General features: G+C 42.8%; 1 protein-coding gene across 1 annotated transcript in view; it reads left to right on the top strand.

The window, feature by feature from the left end:
* LOC126384989 (thyrotropin-releasing hormone-degrading ectoenzyme-like) overlaps positions 1-19,649 on the top strand; it is a 264,660-nt gene extending 245,011 nt beyond the window's left edge. The window contains exons 17-20 of the mRNA XM_050036465.1: positions 2,632-2,799; positions 11,206-11,346; positions 11,441-11,522; positions 18,239-19,649. Coding sequence (XP_049892422.1) covers positions 2,632-2,799; positions 11,206-11,346; positions 11,441-11,522; positions 18,239-18,391 — 544 coding nt within the window. The 3' untranslated portion in view covers positions 18,392-19,649. The remainder of the gene's footprint in view (positions 1-2,631; positions 2,800-11,205; positions 11,347-11,440; positions 11,523-18,238) is intronic.
* Positions 19,650-22,673: the final 3,024 nt, after the last annotated feature.

Raw genomic sequence — 22,673 nt, 5'->3', positions numbered from 1 at the left:
TCACAGTGAGAGCACAGCAGCCATCTTCAGTCAGACTTTAACTACCTGACAGGTACTTTAAATGTTTTATCACTCTGCCGCGGTGATTTTCAAAATTCAGAGTGACATTTAGACTGCAGAGTCAGACAGACAGACAGACAGACAGACAGACAGACAGAGCAGATGGTGGAGGGACATGTTTACTGTCAGAATGGGAGTCTGATGCAGAGGAAGACTTGAGTGGGAGGGAGAGATATTTCAGGAGAAAGATGGAGCTTTAGGATATAAAACATTCTCTACAGACTGTTAAAACACACACACACACACACACACACACACACACACACACACAGAGTGAGTGTGTTAGTTAATGGGATCAGAGCCATCTGGAGGTTCCCAGAGACTCTGCTCCTCCATTTTATCGTCTGCAGAGGAGAAACTCTACATTATTACTGTTATTTTTATTAGAAATAGCAGCAGCGGCGGCTGCAGGAGGGCAGGTGATAAAATAGTTAGAGTAGCCGTACAGGACGGAGCGGAGCTGTCGCAGTAAACTCACAGGAGCCTCAATAAATAAACACTTGATAAATAACCTGGTAGAAGCTGCGACATCATGTTATCTGTTACACACACTCATATTCATGAATACACACAGCGCAGTGTTTGACAGATGTCGTCTGAGAAGGACTTTAACGCCACAGTCAGCAGTGTGTGTGTGTGTGTGTGTGTGAAGCTTGCTCTTAAGTGGAGCATCTCTAAAATGATTTCCCAGGTCGGTGAATGATGTAATTGTCCCTGCATCACTCACTCCGCGCTCACTTAGTATATACACACACTCTGAATACACACACACTGATTATGCACACACTCAGAATACACACACACACACACACACACACGGTGTTCAGTATATATTTTTTGCTGCCAGCTGAGCTCACTGTATTGTGATGACTTTTTAGTTTTGGTTTACTGACAATTTAGGTCAAGTACACACACACACACACACACACACACACACACATCATAGTGTGAAGGAAATGTTCACCTTTTTGCTTTCGTGATGATTCAGGCCAGTAACCAGCTGGGGCATTGCAAGTGTGTGTGTGTGTGTGTGTGTGTGTGTGTCAGTACTTTCGGTGTATTAAACAACAGAAACAGTAGTTACCTGTAGTAACTCCAGTTCTATGAGGCTCAACCTTAACCACCAGCTCCGCCTCGTTCCCCAACAGGAAGGAGACGACCAGAGGAAACTGAGACACAGTTTGTGTAGCCAATAGGGAAGTCCTGATCCGATCTCGACTATCAGTGTCGGAGCTGATCTGTGTTTTAACTGATCAGGATGGACTGGAACTCATGGGTCATATGTGTGGGTGGCGGGGCAGGTGCAGTATACCAGGTCACGGTTCTGCCGGTAGAATCAAGAGTGAACTAGACTCAAAAAAGAAAAGGAAAACAACAGAAAATTTTTGCCGGATGAGGATTTTCTGATCTTTTAAAGTTGTTTTCACCAAGTGGGAGATATTGTCAAAATTCCCAGTTGTCATGTCCAAGACACGATGTTAAGTTAATTTGATCAGTTTTGTCTCGTGTCTATGTTGTCTTGTGATTTCCTGTTTTATTTTGAAAGCTAACTCCTAACTCCTTCCCCTGTGTGTTTTCCCGCTGGTCTGATTGTCTGCCCCGCCCCTGATTGTTTCCACCTGTTTCCTTACCTTGTGTATATATAGTCTGCGTCTCCCTTTGTCCTGTGCCAGTCCGTCTTGTCCTTTGTGTGAGAGAACCAGCGTCGTGTCCATGCCATTAGTGTAGGGTTTTTTCCTCTGTCAGGAGTGATTTTCATTTTGTGTATTTTTATTAATAAAACTTTTACTTTGAACTTTGATTCCGAGTCGTGCATTTGGGTTCAGGTCCATAGTTCAGTCGTGACACCAGTGTCTTTGACTTTGAACTGGGCTGTAACTCAGAGACAGACACGAACGTTGTTTCGTCTCGGCTGCTCGTAAAGGAACAAGACATAAAACCTGGCACGAGCTCAGCCACCAGGTGTTCACCCACAGCCTCCACTCAGAGGTCAACCCAATCAAAGCTCCTCATCTGGGACCAGTTTGCCAAGCGAGCCCGGTGACAGGGTCGCATGTCTCGGCTCAGTATCTAAGAGAACATCTCTCATCAGACAGCTTCGTTGATACGTGTCACAGCTTGACTTCAAATCTGGAAAATATCAAGAACAGCTGAGACAGAAGTTCCATCCAGCTCTGCTGTAATAATTTGTACTCTGAACGCATCCCAACACAAAGAAAGTGCACATGCCAATTAGTGTTATAGAGACTTTTCAAAGTCCCAGTTGGTGGGAAAGTGTCTGTCTCTGCATTTTATGACCACGAGTCCACAGGAGAGGTGAGGGGAGGTTTTAATGGAGCTCTCTAATGGAATCAGAATTCCTCTCTTAGCATCCAGAGAGAGTCCCGCTTAATCCTGCAGACGTGTCTTATCAGGGACTGTAGCTTTATTACCTCTCCTGGTCCACTCCCGTTCTCACTTCCTGTCTCTGTTGCTGCACAGAAGACACATCAAACATTTCCCTACAATGTGACACACAGCAGCTGTTGTGGAGATGTGTTGATGGCCTCATGTTTCTCTCTGTCTCTGTAGGATCCCTCCGAACATCAGAGACATAGTTTACTGCACCGGGGTGAGTCTGATGGACGAGGACGTGTGGGAGTTCATCTGGATGAAGTTTCACTCCACCAACGCCGTCTCAGAGAAGAAGATCCTGCTGGAGGCTCTGACCTGCTCGGACAACGCCTTCCTCCTCAACAGGTATGAACGACACCTGGGCTCAAAGACATGACCACAACCTCATCTATTCTCCGTTTACGTACCAAGCATAGATACATTATGATGTCATAGATGCAGCCAATAGATGCCACTAGAGGGCTGAGTCAAAAGTTTTACACAACAACAAATGAGGCGACAGCAGAGGAGGTCATAAATATGCTGCTGTTTTTTCGATGTCTTCTTCATGTCTTACAAGCGTATCGTTCTTGAAATACGCTACACTGCCCCATGATCTTTGGTAACAACACTCCGTTTCATCTGTATCCATAAGCTTTCAGAAAATGATCACAAATAAGCGCAGAGTTCAGACAGAAGGCTCCGTCCTCGTCTACATGCCTCAGTGTGGCGCTGGTGTCAGTCACATGACTTCTCCTCAGTTTATTATCCTTACTTTTATCCAGAGAAACACTTCGCTGCTCTTCAGTATTTCCTGGAAAAAGAGCTGTAACTTTTATGGACGCTGCCGCACGACTCTGTCAACTAATCAACTTCACGACTGAAAAGATGTTTGATAGTAGTAACATCACTAATGTGAAGCTACTGATGTTAATGAAAGAGTTAAGTTAGTAAAATAGCTGGGCTTGTCACGATACCAGAATTTCAGTAGTCGATACCAACACCAGTGAATTTCCACCATTCTCGATACTCATTCGATACCACGATAAAAATCAAAAAACAGAACTCGTGTATTTCTAAATTCTCTACTTTATTAAAACTGTTTCAAACTTTAACTTTAACTCTAAGGCCTCATTTACACCACAAGTGATCCACGAGCGTAGCAGCAGCACACGTGTATTCACACCAAAACCAAACAGACGCGTCGCGCAGCGGCCGCTGCTGTCCCGTCAAAATACAAACCACACCCGAACAGTTGGTGGCGGTAGTGCACTGTGTTTGCAAATCTCCAATAAACCCCAAAGAAGAAGAAGTGAGTTTGGACCCAAAGCCCAGGGTGGACAGGTTCGCACGCCAGTGATTATTCCAGCGCTTGGAGAATTAATATTTAGCACTACAAAGGGGTGAGTGCATGAAACATGTGCCCGTCAGGTCTCGAGATGTCTACGGTGGCCGAGAGAGGTCACAACACACGCAAACTCGTGTTTTTTTGTTGAATACCGCAACCATTCGCTCGCGACTCGTGCAAAAAAATTTGCGTGTCTTCTATTTTCCAGCTTGCTTGCGAAAGCAGCGCGACTCGAGCAGCGCGTAGAACAGATGCAGTGTGAATGCTCTAACCTGTTAACATGCTCGCTGAAATGAAAACGCGAGTAAACAGCGACTGTTCGCAAGCGCGACGCGAAGGCATCGCTAGTGGTGGTACGTATACTGCTCCCGTCAGTTCCAACAGGAATGGACACGGCCCGCTGAGGGCAAAGTTGTATCCTGTACTTACGGTACCGAAAAAACAAACAGGTAGCAACGTATTTTTTGCGTGTTGGCATCGACTTGGTAGCGAAGTATTGGTTCTCATGACAACCCTAGTAATGACACAACTGCCCAACGTTGCTGTCTATCTCTGTATATGTATCTGTTAGGTATCTTTCTATGTACCTAACACCGCATTATGTGGTGCCGGCACCGGTGCCAATAATTATATCACATCACCTGACAATGAAGTTATTGTCACCATAAACACCTTTTCTAAACCTAATCAAGTAGATTTGCTGCCTCACTGTGTCGACACCATGTAACACGGTGTCGAGAGGTCGTGTTCAGAGGTCGCAGGCATTTCACGTTTTTCTGTGAGAGCACGTTGTTCGAATGACACACTGCTGCTTCTGAGTTTCTTTATGGTTTAACCTCACAATGAAACCAAAAGATGTCTCAAAAGATGTTTCAAAGGATATATGAGACAGCTCTCTTTGAAACCACTCTATTCAATATTATTGATCTGCACATTAAGGTAGAAGCTGCTGCTTAAAGTCTCTCCCTCATGGTTCGTTTAAACCGCAGCTGCAAGAAAAAACTAATTTGATCAATATTTATATTTTCCAAGGTTTGTCACATAGGCCTACTTGTTTTTTTTTACCTTTGGATAATGGTACACAAGTGGCTGCCCGCCTCGTTACACGCAGGATTAAAGTCACCTTCTGACATTTTATGTTCCACTTTGTTCAGCAGCTCGTCTCTAACGGAGTCTGTCAGCTGGCTGCTGCCGAGCAGGTACAGTACAGTACAGTGGCTTTATCAGAGCTTGTTTGCTGAAAACAGCTGCTGCTGCTCCAAAGCAGATTAATGAGAGCCGTGAGACTGAAGCAAAACAGTAAAGGCGCCGGCTGTAAAACCACAACAATAAGTTGATGGACACTAAAACACTGCGTAGAGCTGCAGGGGAACTTCAGAGGCTGCTGGGAACTCTCTCCGTTCATACTGCACTCAGGTTAGTTAGGTTTAGATCACTGAAGTTAGATTGTCTGACAGTTCAACACTTTCCAACAGATGATTCTCAAATCTGGGATGTTAAAGAGTTCTTAAATACAAAGAGAGTTTCCCAAACAGTTTCTGCTCTCAGCTGTGTCAGCACCATATGTTGCAGACGTTAGGTTGAGTTTCTCCTCCTCCACATCTCAGAGGTAAATCTTATTACCGCACTACATTATGTGACAGCTTTAGTTACTTTACAGATTACAGATTACTGGTCCATCTCCGCCCCAACCCTCACCTATGGTCATGAGCTCTGGGTAGTGACTGAAAGAATGAGGTCACAGATACAAGCGTCTGAAATGAGTTTCCTCTGTAGGGTGTCTGGGCTCAGCGGTCGGCCGTCGACCAAAGTCGGGCCGTCGGTGAGCGTCTGTCGGCCTAGTTTTTGCGGTGTGTCCCGCACCGTCAGCACTTCGGTGTCGGCGGCTTTTCGGCCGATTGAGCATGTTGAATCGGCGGCGGAGCTTGTCGGTGAGAGAGATCACTCTGATTGGCTGTTCAGGTTTTATTTCCTCGCCCCTGTAGCGAGTGAATCTGCCTGTAGTGAAACCGGGGCTAACCGGTGCTTCCTCCTCAAGCTCCACTTCACTCAGCTGCCCCACAGACCCGCTGCTTCTTCACACTTTAACCTGAATAACAAACCGGAGCTAGCTGGGAGCGGCTAGCGGAGCGTTAGCCGCAGCATGACCGGAGGGAAGCACAGCCAGTTAGCCTCCGCTAGTCTCTGAGCTAGCCCCGGCTCTCCGTTTGGATCCAACCGGAGCACCGAGCCCTGGTTTGTTATTCAGGTTAAAGTGGGAAGAAGCAGCGGGTTTATCGGGCAGCTGAGTGAAGTGGAGCCTGCGGAGGAAACACCGGGACCGTCTGGATGTAATAGTCCGTGGAGGTGCTGCGGTGCTCGGCTGCACAGATAGGAAACCCCTCGGCTGACAGGATGTACCACTCTCTCACTCCGCTCTCTCTCACGCAGGCGCAGAACGTACGTGCTACTTGGCCGTCAGATGTAGTCCATGTAGTGTGTTCAAATGCAACTGACACAGGGCGACGTGAGGCAACGTAGACGACGCAACAGTTGGCTCTCATCGCCGCTAGTTCTTTGATGTCGGTTTGGTGTGTCCGCACCTTTAGAGATAGGGGGAGGAGTCAGACATCTGGAGGGAGCTCGGAGTACAGCCGCTGCTCCTTCATGTTGAGATGGTTCAACATCTGATCAGGATCCTCCTGGTCCAGCTGGTAGGAGGCCCCGGGGCAGACCCAGAACACACTGGAGGGATTATAGATCTCATCTGGTCTGGGAACACCTCGGGGTCCTCCAGGAGGAGCTGGGAAGAGGGACATCTAGAGTACTTCTTTGAGCCTGCTGCCCATGAGACACAGCCCTGCATAGGCGGATGAAAATGAATGAATGAACCCAACTGGTTAGTTCAGGGTGCCCAAACTGACACCTCTAATCATCACAAAGCTGAAAACAGGGCTGTTTGTCGGACACCATGAAAGCTGACTTGTCACAGGACAGCCACGCTGCAAACATGTGACAATCACATAGAATATGATGAGCCGCTCATTTGTAGAATATCATACGAACCGTTGTGTGAGGATGCGTCGCTGTACATGAAACCACACTGCAGGATATAAAGGAGTTCAAATGAGCAAAACGTGAAACATCTACAGCAGGAAAATGACACATTACTGCAGCAGGAAGATCCATCCAAAAACATGATGATAGAAAATGGAAAACAGCGACAGCAGGAAGAGTTTACTGCACCGTCAGCACTTCTACTTCGATCAGGCTTTGAATGCAGGACCTCTCCCTGTAGTGGAGTATTTCCACAGTGTGGTGTTAATATTTTCACCACAGGAAATGATCTGAATACTTCTTCCATCTCTGTGTCTGTATCACAAAAGTTTGACCAAAAAATAACCGATGTGACTGTCGGATTTTTGCTCTTGAAGTTGCAGCAAGTTTTGGTGGCGCGCTGAGAGAGAAACAGACTGCAGAGTGTGTGAGAGGTTGCAGAGAGAGTTTGCCTCAGGCCGTACATGTACGTAGATCTGCCCCTCTGTAAGTTAACAACACAGTGTTTTATCACCAGCTAACTGACGCTATCTCTCGTCGGGAAAAATAGTGAGGATGGATCTCACACACACACACACACACACACACACACTCGAAACTGTACAGTGAGACAGATCCATGTGTGTGTGTGTCGGGTATTGATTTTCCAGCCGCAGTAAACTGTTCTGCAATCAGAGAGGTAGTACTGCATGTTCAGATAGCAGCTATCACACACACACACACACACACACACACACACAATAAAAGGAACCACACCTCAGAAACACACTGATTGGTCACACAGGAAATGGTTTGAGCTCAGAGGGGTTGTGGGAAGAGAGAGAGAGAAAATTGATTTGGTGGTTTAATGAAAAGACAGCAACAAAACACACACACACACACACACACAGAGCGATACAGAGAAATGGAAAGAGAAAGTAAAAGAAGATGAAGGTAAAGTGTGAACACGGCTGGATGAGTAAACATCAGTGTGATTGTGAAGCTCTGTGTTGTGTCTCTTTGTCTCGCTCTGTCTCATATCTTTAAAAAACACTTTATAAACTTTGTTCATGTGTTTACACCCAACTGTGTGTGTGTGTGTGTGTGTGTGTGATCACCAGGTTTCTGTAACTCCCTTCCATCTCAAAGAAACCAAACAAACAGGGAGTAATCAGATTACTGTAGCTCGACTGAGTGTGTATCTCCCGTTCGTGGCTCCAACCTCCAGCTCCGCTCTGAACAACAAAACAAAAACTACAAAATGTCAATTTCCTCCACACAACTTGACCTTTACTTCCTGTTTTACATAAACAGATATACAGCCTGCGTTTGTGTCGGACAGCTCAGTGATGTGGTTTCCTGGAGACGATACAGAGACAGAGAAATATGTTACAAGCCGACAGTTTGTAATTGTTTAATTTCCAGTTCTGTTAATTGAAACTCAGCAAACAGCTGATAATTATCAGCCTAATGTGTTTAATGTTTGCACTGATGTTTCATTTTACATTTTTTTGGCATGTTAGGCTAAAAAAATACCCACAGGCTAAGATTGTTACATGCTAACAAACATTAGCATTGTACATTTTGTTAGCATATTGAGAGATGTTATCCACATTGTAAGAGCGAGACCTAAGGCTTATATTTTAGCAACTAATAGTCATTAGTATTTAAACTTTTTATAGCCTACTTATATCACTGAAGTGAAGATTATATTTCTGTTGTGCTAATATAGCCTAGCTAAAACTTTCAAATAAGCAATGGGTTAATATTTTAGCATGCTAACTCTCCAAAATTCAAGCTAAAAAGGATCCACAGGCTAACTTTTATTACATTGATAAGGGTTTTTTTGTTTTTGTTTTTTTATCTTTTTTTTTTAATTCAAGATGTGCAGGCTAACATGTTAGCATACTGTAAAACATTAGCATTCCAACATTTTTACATTAGTACTGCCAAGAACATCGTCACAGTTCTAATATACTAATTTAGATAAAAAGTAAAACATGACATACAGGTTAATATATTAGCATGCTAACTCCTCCAAAATTAATGCTAATTAAGATCTGCATGCTAATGTTTTATGATATTAAGCATATTGATTTCTAGATGTAGTTGTGCTAATGTTTTAGCATGCTAGCTTTTTAACAATTTTTCACTGATACAGTATCTTGAGTAAGATTACGTGTTTATTGTGTTAATTTAAGTGAAATTTTAATATGACTCACAAGTTAATATAAACAGGTTAATAGTTAGCGTGCTAACTTGAAATGGGCTACGTGTTTTTAAGCATGTATGCTAAAATATGATCCAAGGGCTAATGTTTTATCATATTTATAAAGTGTTTATGTGTTAATATATTTCAAGATGTACAGACTAACATTTTAGCATACTGTGAAACATTAGCATTCTCACATTTTTACATTAGAATTGCCAAGAATATATTCACACTTCTAATATGCTAATTTAGATCAAAGTGGTTAATATTTTAGCATACTAACTCTCCAACAATGAATGCTAATTAAGATCCACAGGCTAATGTTTTATGATATTAATTAATTATGTTGATGAGGGTCTCTGTGTTAAAAAGATGTACAGGCTAACATTTTAGCATACTGTGAAACAACAGCAAACATGACATACAGGTTAATATATTAGCATGCTAACTCCTCCAAAATGAATGCTAATTAAGATCCACACGCTAACGTTTTATGATATTAAGCATATTGATTTCTAGATGTAGCCGTGCTAATGTTTTAGCATGCTAGCTTTTTAACAATTTTTCATTGATGCAGGCTGCTCTTGAGTAATATTATGTGTTTATTGTGCTAGGTTAAGTAAAATTAAATGACTCTCAGGTTAATGTTAGCAGGTTGATAGTTAGCAACTAATGCTAACTCCCCGGAATGGACTGTATTTTAGCATGTATGCTAAGGTATGTTCCAAGGGCTAATGTTTTATTTTGTTGATAGATAGTTTTTTTTTTATGTCTATGTGTTAAAATATATCCAGATGTACCGGCATATTAGCATCCTGTGAAATATTAGTACTCTTAAATTTTACATTAGTATTACTGTGACAATACTTTTACCACGCAAGTTAAAGTAAAAGTAAACATGACATAGGCATTTAAACTGCTAAAATAAGATCCACAGACTCTCGTTTTATCACACTAATAAAGCTTATTGATGAACGTCTGTGTGCTTTAGAAGTACAGGCTAATATTTAAGTAGTAAATGGAAATATGACTTACTGGTTAATATTTTTAGCATGCTAACGTTGCACAGATTACTGAAAGTCATGATGAACTGTGTGTCTCAAATCACATACTTCCGTTAGTACACTTCCATGTAGTATACTATGTGCACTTTGTGCTTATTGGTGTAGTGCGTGAATTTTGACAGGGTAGTCAATCAATCAATCAATTTTATTTATAAAGCCCAATATCACAAATCACAATTTGCCTCACANGCTGTCACAGAAACACCGGAAATGACACAACTCGCTTACCGCAATACGTCAGCACGTCAGTCCAGATAGGTAGTGTTGTCTCAAACCAAACACGGACGTTAGCACTCACTGGAAATGATGACTGCAAATTAGCTAGTTAGCAAACTAGCATTAGCATTCACGTTATTGTTCGTGGTACCAAATCATTACAGACTGTTAAATTAAACCAATAAACATACTACTGGCTTATACCTGACAACAGTATAGTGGTGCTTAGTGCAGAAAACACATGTATTTGTACAATGCAGCGACGTTCACGGTCGCACAGTCCTCGGCCGCCATTTCCTGTTTGAAAAGTGGTCCCTCCCATCCGCTACGTAGCCAAGATGGCGACCATTGAGGGCGAGAAGTGTCCATAGTTCCACACAAAACTTCTTGACCGTTTTGAGTGCACCATCCGGGTACTCATAGTGTACTGCATTTTCCATACTTCTCAGTGTGAACGCACTTATGCACTCACAATATTAAGTGTAAGTACAGAAGTATGCAATTTGAGACACAGCATAAGATCCACAGGCTAATGTTTCCTCTTGTTAATTAAAAAAAAAAACAAAAAAAAAAAACATTTATTAGTGCACTAAAATATTTCAGGACATACAGGTTTATGTTTAAGTATGCCAACATTAGCATATGAGCTGTAGAAAAATATTTGTTACCGTGCTAGCCTACGTAAACCTTTTTAAATATGACCCACAGGCTAATTTTTAGCATGTTAATCTTTGCTTAAGAGAATCCTCAGCATGCTAACGTGATTTCCCAAACAGGAATGCCTCGCTGAATCTCTTAATAATGGCTGTAGAGGCTGACTTTGTTTTCCAAGACCACAACGCTCACCTATGATCTAAAGTGATCATTATCACTCTCACCATGGTTACTGAGCTTGGCTGTGTCTCTGTGTCTCCCAGGTTACTGAACCTGTCCTTGACCTCTGACCTGGTCCCAGAGCAGGACGTGATCGACGTCATCATCCACGTGGGCAGAAACCCTCAGGGTCGAAACCTCGCCTGGAAGTACTTCAGAGAAAAGTGGGACATCCTCAACGCACGGTGAGTCAGTCAGCACACGTAGGAGTGTTTGCACATGTTGTGCCATCAAGAGACACTCATAACACCGACTGTCTGTCTCGCTGTCTCTGCTCAGTTATGGCGAAGCGCTGTTCATGAATTCGAAGCTCATCGGTGGAGTCACAGAGTTCCTGAACACTGAGAGAGAACTCAATGAGGTAACGACACAAACACACATCACAGAGGTCAGATTTACAGGTGAATGTATTCAGTGTCCGTCCACTGACGACCCGTCTCACCTCAGCTCTAATGAGCTTCACAGAAACAACGGTAAGATCAGGGATTTACAGAAAGTATTTTCACTCATCAGTAAACACTCAATACCCCATAATGAAACTGCAAAAACAGGAGAGAAACAACTCAAATATCATATCAAGTACTCAGACCCTCAGGTGATTCCTGAATCTTTCAGGGGATGTACAAACAGAATATTCTGTAAAGATGCAACAAATCAACAGGTGTTAACGGCAAAACACTGAGGACCAAACATGCAACTCCTCACTGCACACAACCCATATCTCATATCAAACATTTATACTTCATCACCTTCGTACAATCTCTGTAAAGAAAGGAGTCAAATATTTGTAACAACAAATTTTGCCTCGTATCAGCTGCCCTGAGATGATCAAACTTAATTTACTGTTTCACTTCTTAATTTTGCTTTTGACAAAGCACCGCGGCAACCTGTGGACCACTTGTGCTTCAGGCGAAATACACAATGACGTCACGTTTGGCTCGCGCCCCTTGCCCCAGGGACACTGCAGGGAGAATAAACCTGCCTCACAGCTGGCAGCATGTATCAGAGCAGAGGACGGAGCTGCCTGCAGAGCTCAGACACAGGGTGGTGTCGACGCAGAGATCTGAGGACGGCTGCAGAAACATTTCTGCTGCACTGAAGGTTTCAAAGAGGACAGTGGCCTCTGTGACTCTCAGAATGGAAGAACTTCTCGGATTTAACATCCAGCAAAAACTGAGGAATGACAGGAGAAGGTCCTCGATAGGAGAGGTGACAGAGTTAGTGTGGTCAACAGAATGTTTTGTGTCTGCTGGTGTGGCAGCTTTAAGAGACCGAAGCATCAGCTGCAGACTTCAGAGGAATCATGGTGTCTGCTGTGGATTATTTCAAGAGAGCAAAGCTGCAGTGGTGATAATTGTTCCTCTGGTGCTGTAATTCATTTCACACCTACGACACATATTTATTTTGATTTTATTTAAAGTTCTAGTTTGAAGGATTTAGTGACATCTAGTGGTGAGGCTGCAGATTGCAACGTACTGACACCTCTCTCATGTGCCAAACATCTAGAGGATGCACTGATTTATCGGCTGCACATTGGTGTCAACCGGTATTCTCCTTGTTGACTGCCATAGCCCTGTCAGCAGTAAGGACCTGTGTCCACATGGCGTGGGTTTTCTTTCTATGACAACAATATGTTGACACGAACATTAGCCAGGTAGCTAACATTATGCTACGTTAACACAACATTTTTAACGGTGATAAAAACACATCACTCAGTATCCACCAGCTGATCTGCTCCCAAAACTGAGCTTTTCTGTCGTCCCTGTGACAGTAGCTTAGCTAAAGAAGCAGCAGTGACATCATCGGCACCTTTCTGAAAAGTTCGGAAATTTTCAACTTAGACCGCTCGGAGCAACCACACAAAAAAGGCAGCGCGATCTGAAAAAAGATAAACACACCGACGCTGAGAAATAAGCGCTTTGTGGACACAGACTCGAAGGGGGCGATCACACAGAAATGAGACACTAGAGACGTGGATGCCTCAAAGACGCTTGAAACGCTGGAAGCGCTTATTCAATGAAACTATGAAATGAAATATTTTCAATGAAAATATTTTAACTTTTCAGCGTCTACAAAGAAGCATCTAAAAAGAAGCGTCTACAAAAAGGCGCATCTAAAAAGACGCTTGAACACCTGTCAGATGCGCCGTATGATAGGAAAACAATGGTTTTACTGGCGTCGCGTTTCTAGTGTTTCATCTTGGTGTGATCACTCCCTAAGATTATATTCACCATTGGCGGTGGCCGATGTTTCTCTTTTGTGTCACATCAGTTTTGCGCAGCGTCCCGCCATCCTAGGGACAACAGAAAACATGTTTGGGATGAACTTCCTTAGGAGGAAAAGAAGACGCAGTAAACTCCCTATTGATGCGTCAGAGGACACACCTAATTGTCTCCCTGATTATATTACACTGTGAACAACAAATCTGTGATGACATCAGCAAGAGGAGAGCTAGTTAACGTTAGCAGTTAGCAGGATTGGAAATGAACTTTTTTGTCTACCAGCCACTCAGTAGATCGACATTGGGTTTTTTGGGGGTGGTGTGTGAAACAAATCTAGCAGCATATTCTACCAGCATTTGGCTGGTGGCTGGTTCTAATTTTAGCAGTTAGCAGTTAGCAGTTAGCAGCTGGTGGCTGAAACTAACAGCTGACAGAGGTTGCATTGAGTTACAGTATGATGCGTTCAGCAAAAAACAGTATTGGGCTAAAGTAAACTGTTCACTGTAATCTTGTAAAATGTTAGCCTGGAAATCCAGACTCAAATCTAGAAAGATTCTGAGTCTGGCCCTCACCAATACACCCTTCCTACCCAAGGGGCGGCGCTAACTGAGGCATATTAAATGCTGCCGCACGCAATTGGATAGCACGATGGCCAATCACAGCAAAAAACAAGGTGACATATTCATTACACTAAGCCCCATGTGTTTGCCGACCAGTGGGGCTAACTGATATATTATGCTTTTACTGTATCCCGACGGCAAAACGTCAAAAACATCCTTCCTGGAAGCGAAGGTTTCTAGGGCAGTCTTCTGTTCCTCTCTCAAGGAGAAAGATAAGTGTAGCTGGCTTAGTGTTTCTTCCAAAGCTAAACTGAATGGACGCGGTCCTTCAGCACCTGCCATCTTAGCTGATCTGATTGGTCCGATGGCGATTCAGCGGGCTCTGCTCGTCGGGGTCAGATCCCCGTGTAGAGCAAATTAGAAATCCAGATGCCCCGCCCCTAGAATTTGCTAGGGGCGGGGCATCTGGATTTCCAGGTTAGTAAAATGTAGTCTTTGGTGTTTTCACAGCAATATAAAATAGATAATAGAGAGTGAAATATTACAGATTACATAAAGTATCAAGACTTCTGAAGCAGTTTTTTAAAGCTGTTCATATGAAAGGTTATTTTAAAGGTTGTTTCGTAAATGTGTATAATTGAATTTGTGCTCATTCAAAGGTGTGACGTGTAATAAAGGGCTGAATGACTTTAAAACTATTCAGGTATTTCTTTGTGTCCCTGAAACAAAAGAGGGAATAAATAACAAGAAAAACAATATAAACAGCAACAAAACACCAGTATTGGTCCAGAATTTCACAATCGGTGCCTCTTCATCCCAATCTAGAGCCAGTGTTTGGTTTGTCTGTTCTGGGCTACTGTAGAAACATGGCGGTGCAACATGGCGGACTCTGTAGACGAGGACCTGCTCCCTGTGTAGATATAAACATTCTGAGGTGACAAAAACACAATGATTCTTATTTTCAGGTGATTATACAGAAAGGAAAAAACATAGTTATATATATATATTAAATTCCATTCCTGCCAATAGAGTTGTGGTTTTATGAAACTCGCAGGATGCTGTACTGAAAGTATAAAGTAGAACTGAAATGAAAGCAGGAGGAACAATGAGACGCTCCAGATGAGACAGGAAACAAACACTTCTCTAATATTCACATTTTCCACAAAGAAAAAGAGCTGTGAGCGTTCCTGGATTCAAATCTGTCTCCAATTTTCTCTATTTATTTTTTGTGATGAATACTTTTGTGGTGAAACCATTTTGTTTGAGATGTGCACCTCTCCTGTTGGCATGGTAACAACCAGCAGCATTCAGTCACAGCCTCTGAACAGAATCATCACAAATTAAAACAGGACCTCTGAATACAAAAAACTCTGAAATGAAAAGAACGATGGCTCTTTTATTTGCACTGTGCTGAATGTGTTTTTAGAGAAAAGTAAAGATCCGCCCACGAAGCAAATTTAAAAATGGATGAGTCATGGCGAAAAGGAGAGGTGAGACGTAGAAAGTAAGAAGGAGAAGAAGGAGGGAAGAGAAGGAGGAGTGTGAAGTAAAGGAGAGGAGTTAACGATATGTACTGTATTAAAGCCAGTTGAAGGGATGGATTTCCTCCTGCACTCCACTGAATCTGTCAAACTCTGAACAACACCAAGTTTCCTCTTCAGTCCTTAACTTTGAAAACCACATTAATTCTCCTCCTTCAGCAGTTCAAAGTTTCTCTTTCCACAAAAGAAGTTTCTCTTTTCGTATCTCACCTCTCATGCTGAAAACTTTCCATTTAATTACCGTCCTTTAAACAGTTTCACTTTGCTGCCTCCGCTTTGATGCCGGACATTTTACCTCTCATTACGAACCTTTAAAACAAAGTTTCTCCTTTAATTATCTGCATTTTAAAGACAGTTTAGCTTTAATAACTCTGCAGTGTTTTTGACTGACAATAAAAAGGGAAGTCTTCTTTTAATAAAACATCAAGAAACTCAGTGGGTATTTCCAACACGCTGGGCTGGAATAAGATTTACAATATGTCCAAAAGTATGTGGACACTCTTTCTACAAGAGTTCTGGAGGTAGTTTTCTTTGTTGTTGTTTTACATAGAAACACAGGACTCTACCACATAATTGAACTACCCTGTGGGTTTGTTTTATGGCCATCTGTTTAATTATTTGAACTTTGCTTCTGAGAAATCATGTTTTATTGATTGTCTTGGCGTGGAGGACACGTCTAAATACTACAATACCCATGAAGCACGGCCAGAGGCCAGTCAGAGACATGAATCAGAGCAGTGGTTGAAGGGATAGTGCAGCCAAAAATGAAAATTCAGCCATTATCTACTCACCCATATGCCGAGGGAGGCTCAGGTGAAGTTTTAGAGTCCTCACATCACTTGCAGAGATCCAAGGGGAGAGGAGGTAGCAACACAACTCCACCTAATGGAGGCTGACGGCGCCCCAGATTCAAACGTCCAAAAACACATAATTGAAACCACAAAATATCTCCATACTGCTCGTCCGTAGTGATCCAAGTGTCCTGAAGCCCCGACATAAAAAGTTGTTTGGAAAAACCTCATTTGAACTCTGTTTTTAGCCTCATTGTAGCCTGTAGCTCTGACTGCCTCTCTGGGCACCGCGCTCACGTGTGTGCGCTTGCTCGAGACCGTGAGACATGGGTGTTTTTGGACGTTTGAATCTGGGGCGCCGTCAGCCTCCATTAGGTGGAGTTGTGTTGCTACCTCCTCTCCCCTTGGATCTCTGCAAGTGATGTGAGGACTCTAAAACTTCACCTGAGCCTCCCTCGGCATATGGGTGAGTAGATAATGGCTGAATTTTCATTTTTGAGTGCACTATCCCTTTAAGTAAGAAAATAGATCTGTCCAATTCAAACATTGTAAACGTCACTACCCTCAGACTTCCATGCGTCTTTTATGACATCATACATACAGCCAATAGATGGCACTAGAGGGCGGAGTTAAAAGTTTCCCACAACCACAAACGAGGTGACGGTGGAGGTGGTCTTAATGTTGCACCTTTAAGCGGAGGCAGTGTTGTAGATGCCGGTGGTCTGTGAGGACATTAAATACATCCCAACATGTGTACAGAGGATTCTTTTCACGATAATACCCATTCGTTCAGTTCCACTATTTAAATTTCTTTGTTGTCTCCTACAGTTATATCTCATGTGAACTATGCACTGCCTCCACGATCTCCGGTGTTGCTGCTCCGTTTCGTCTGTGTCCGTAAGCTTTAAGAAAACATGCAATAAGCCCTAAAGGGATTCTGTTACTAATAGAGTACTTTATTCGATACCGCTGGCTGTTCTCATCCACCGTTCGTACGTTTTCCTACAAAAGGTAATGCACCAAAAATTTCTTGTATATCCCTCATAATCACGAGCCACTCATTTGTGCGTAACAAACTGAACTGGAAGGCTGCGATCACGTGCAATCCGATGCGCTGACGGGAGTAAAGAAGGAGACAGGTTGTGGCGGTGGATGCGTCACAAAACTCAGAACTTTTCCCCGGAGACCGGTGTTGGGAACCGTGTGAATTCAGAGTCAATTTATGAACATCCTCACCGTGTTACTATTCCAAAACCTAACCTCTGTAACTTTACGTTAAGTTCGTAACATGTGGTGGGGGCACTAATTCGTAGGATATCATACAAACTGTTGTATGAGGATATGTTGGACAGCCATGACGTGAATGAAGCGGTGCTGAACTCCTGAATCTGTCAGGGAAGTGGATAAAAATTTTTAGTCGTGCGGCACTTAAAAACTTTCCAAATGTTGTGGGACCAAATGGATCAAACCCTGATAGTGAGTCATTTTGCAGGAGTTGTAACGGTGAGAAAAGTTTATCCATTCATTGATAGATGTCTCTTTCATGATGTAAGTCAATGGGAAGAAGTCTTTTTGGGCCTCATGGCATCATGTATCGGACCTGGAAGTTGTAGTTTGGCCACAACATCAAATGGGCTTCAACTCCGGCACGATTTCTGGGGCCTGGTGGCGTCGCATCACCAAGGTTGTTTGTTCATTTTGGTGATATTTATAGAAGTGTGCATCTAACTTTGTGGTACAGTTTGTAGCTCTATCGTCGGACAAAACTTTTTTAGCTACAGTACTGACGACAGGTTTGTTCACACTATCAGGTGGAGTTTCATTTCTTCTTGGGAGCTGTAACATTTCTGTCTTTCTTTTTTTCCTGGATGTCACAGAGGTGTTTCTGATAACTTCTCTATCATCTCTTCATTCCACCTTCCCTCCATCTCTCTTTCCTTCCCTACATCCTTTCTCTCCTCAGTTAAAGGAGTTCATCCAGACCAGCAGCGTCGGGGCGGGGCCTGCGTTGCCGCGGGCGCTGGAGATCGTCGAGGGCAACGTGCGCTGGCACCACCTCCACCGACGGCAGTTCTACCAGTGGCTGCGCAAACCTCCAAGCCCCGCCCTCGGCTAACGCTACACCAGCTAGCTAGAGTGAAGCGACTGCAAACTGACTGCTAACTCAATGCTAACGCACTGCTAGCTAACAGATGCAGTCAGATAATACTACAAAAAAAAATGACTGAGTGAAGAGAGAGACTGACCTGAGTGTTTCTCTGCTGGTTTTGCTTTTAAAGAATTTTGTTTGCAAAGTTTTTTGATTCAGAAATATATTTCTTCAAAGCTGCACGTTAGCTAGTGATCACTGATTCGGTAATCGCAAGCTAGCAACTAGCCTCAAAACTCCCCAGTGACTAAACCACAACAACTTCTGAGTTTAAATAGAAGCAGATGATTTGAACAACAATTTAACAAACTTTTAACAGACAATATGTCATTTTCTGCTGTCTCAATCAAAACAATAGCAAAAGACAGAGCAATCCCGTCACTGCAGTCAGTTTCTCCAGGTTAGGATTCCTTCAGTGTTACTTGTTCAGGAGGTTTTTACCAGGAGCTGAATTATCCACAGAAGTCTCTTCCTCTCTGAAACAAACAGACACGGTGATTCAAAACAGTAAAAACACTGAATAAAGCAGATTCACGTTATAAATCTGTGTTTCTCAGATGCACTTTGGTTCATCGTGGACGGGCTGTTAGCCCAGCACCTCCTAATCTGCGCTCACCTTTTGTGTCTGATAACGTAAGATCCAGATGTTCAGGAGTTTTTACTGTGAGCTGAAATATCCACAGAGATCTCTTCCTCTCTAAAACAAACAGACCAGCTGATTTAAACCGTTAAACACACTCAATAAAGCTGCTTCATGTTAAAGATCAGTGTTTCTCTGATGCTGTTCAGCATGGCAGGGGCTGTTAATATTTGTTCAGCTTGTTTCTCTGATAACTTGCGATCCAGACGTTCAGGAGGTTTTAACCATGAGCTGAATTATTCCCAGAAGTCTCCTCCTCTCCAAACAAATGGCCCTGATGATTTAAACCAGTATAAACACGTAATAAACCAGTTTCACGCTGAAAATCAATGTTTCTCTGACACTGTTTGGCACAGCAGGGACCGGAGCCGAGCTTCCTCTGATGAAATGACCAAGATATAAAAGTACATCATAAAAATGTGATTAAAAAGTCAATTAAAGACAGCTTATGGCAGAAAACACAAAGAGGATTAGACGCTACTGACAGGTGACAGCGACCACATGATACAGACCGTGTTCTTGATTAAAATGTTGCTCTGGGTCTGAACTTTGTCGGAAGCGTTTGGGATGAAGTTTAAAACTCAACAAAATATAAAACATTGGTCATGGGTTTTTTTTCGACAATTTAATGTGGAAAAGTTACACAGTATGTCTTTAAGCATTTTTGCTTCAGTAGTAAAAGTTAAAATCTATGAAACACATTCAGTATTTGATCTGCAAAAAATTTAGTTGCCAATGTGTCTGTGTCACTCTGCAGTTACACCTCCAGAACACTAGTTGGCGGTAAAGTTTGACTGATTCAAAACACACAATAAACATTTCTTAATAGTGACAACATCAAACAAAAGTACACAAATTTGCTTCATTGTAACTACAAATGCAACATGCTAACGTTATTAGCACAAGTCTATGGCATTTTACATTGTATAAATTAGCCTAGCTGCTAGCGGAGTTTTCCTCTGCTCATATGAAGCCAGGGACAACAGCAACATGTAACAAAGGTAACGTTATAAAATTCAGCTCCATTACAGGTCACAAGGTTCACTGTCAAAACAACTGTCTTATACTAAACACGTTTTCCAAACAAATACAACATGCTAACGTTATTAGCACAAGCCTATGGCATTTTACATTGTATAAATTAGACTAGCAGCTAGTGGAGTTTTCCTCTGCTCATATTTCAGCCAGGATAAATCACACACAGTCTGTGGAGGCTTTATTGTACAGAAATAAACAGGAGGTCTGCGTCGCCACAGCACATGGTGTCATTTTTGGGGGAGCAGCGCATCAGGCTACAGTGTAGGGTACATGTATTCGTGGTGCCTTCGCCATAGGTACAGCGTCAGTTCGATGCAAAAGGATAAACCCCATCAAACATATTCCAGCAGTAGGTAATGGTTGGTTTATTGACTTAAAAACCAAAGTTGTGTTTTCAGGCAGTTTTCTGTTAACGACAAAATAACCAACGATAATTAAAAGACTGTGGAGCCTTCCTGACAAACATGAGACACTGAAGGTTAATGTTGTGATGTGACATCACATGAAGGTAGATGTTTGTTCAGGAGACACAGATGTCAGACACTCCCTCATCTCCATCACCTCCATCTGACAGCTTCTCATGTCCAAGCTAATGATCTGAAAATCAGATCCATCATCAGACCAGAACCTTTGACTGTCTAATTTGACCCTGAAACTGACATGAAATCAGGGAAAACATCCGGGCCAAATGCCTCGCTCTTAAAGGAACAGGCACCGTCTGTGATAGGATGGATAAATATTCCGATCTGTAATTTTCTGCCTCTTGATTTGCTGTCTAAAGATGAAACTGGTGTTTTCAGCTCCGCTTGGCTTCAATCCAAACTCTTCACTAACCAGAGACCCTGAACAGTTTAAATCGGACCTTCCTGTGTTCGCTACATTAAACCGGCTGACATTAAAAGGCAGATTAACCAGCAGTCAGCTGCATGTCGATCATTGAACAGAGATGTAATTAACACAACATGGACTCGGTGTCCTCTGATCACAGCACTCAGAGGACTCATTCAGACTCATTAACTCCCCACAACACTCAGACTGCTTCAGCGTGAATTTAAAGAGCAGCTTTGTTTTTTCAGGATCAAAAACTCCAGCAGTTTGGAAAATATCAGCGGGTCTGGGAGGCTTTGGTGGGGCCTCGCTTCAGAAATGTACTTTGAATATAAAAGCTCATAATAGCTTCAAAATTTTGACTCTAAACCACAGAGAGCGCCACATGTAGGAGAACAATTTCCCAGTACAGAGCAGTGATGCTGTGGTCCGTGTTGTGTTTGAACCGCAGAGCTAAAAATACTTTTCAAAGGCTCAGAGTGAAAACAAATTAACCAGACACAAATGGGTTCTCACAGTAAAGGTATGAAGGGATGAAGCTCAGGTGCAGCAGAGACTGAATCTGACGTTCTTCACATTTAGATTGACAGAGTTTGGAACGGAAATAAAATGTGTTACAGTTCCAGTTTTCATTTGCCAGTTGCTCTTCTTAGCCTTCAACCTGTTCTCACTCGTAAGTCTGACGCTTTGTCCCGCCCCTCGGCGTCTCATAGTGACGCACAGGGCACCCTTTGGCGTCTCTATGTGACACACAGCTGAGACACGTTATAACTGGGGGTGGGGAAATAATGGATACAGCATAGTGTCGTGATATTTTTGTGTGGCAGTATCGTATGATCACACAAGGCCAAGTATTGATTCTTTTATGATATAAATGACTAATATGACAAATACAAATTAAACTTAAAGAAGCCTACAAGAATAATATAATCAATATCATCAATATAATCAATGCAAAAAAAAAATGTCTGCAGTGAGATGAACAGACTGAAAACTTTAACTTATTAGATAAAAGAGACGTGACACAGTTTTCCGTTGGGGACAGTATATATGTTATCGCTATACTCAGCATATTGCAGCATATTTAAAATCAACATTGTATCGTGACTCAAAAGGATAGTGCACCCGAAAATGAAAATCCAGCCATTATCTACTCACCCATATGCCGAGGGAGGCTCAGGTGAAGTTTTAGAGTCCTCACATCACTTGCAGAGATCCAAGGGGAGAGGAGGTAGCAACACAACTCCACCTAATGGAGGCTGACGGCGCCCCAGATTCAAACGTCCAAAAACACCCATGTCTCACGGTCTCGAGCAAGCGCACACACGTGAGCGCGGTGCCCAGAGAGGCAGTCAGAGCTACAGGCTACAATGAGGCTAAAAACAGAGTTCAAATGAGGTTTTTCCAAACAACTTTTTATGTCGGGGCTTCAGGACACTTGGATCACTACGGACGAGCAGTATGGAGATATTTTGTGGTTTCAATTATGTGTTTTTGGACGTTTGAATCTGGGGCGCCGTCAGCCTCCATTAGGTGGAGTTGTGTTGCTACCTCCTCTCCCCTTGGATCTCTGCAAGTGATGTGAGGACTCTAAAACTTCACCTGAGCCTCCCTCGGCATATGGGTGAGTAGATAATGGCTGAATTTTCATTTTTGGGTGCACTATCCCTTTAAAGTAAGTCTGTTTGTTACATTAGGTGAAGTACAAATGTCACGTAAGTAAGGTCAGTGCTTGATGAACGT

Source organism: Epinephelus moara, chromosome 23 (assembly GCF_006386435.1).
Source record: "Epinephelus moara isolate mb chromosome 23, YSFRI_EMoa_1.0, whole genome shotgun sequence".
Lineage (NCBI taxonomy): Eukaryota > Metazoa > Chordata > Actinopteri > Perciformes > Serranidae > Epinephelus > Epinephelus moara.
The sequence above is the reverse complement of the archived record's forward strand: the minus strand, read 5'-3'. Positions and strand labels throughout refer to the sequence as shown.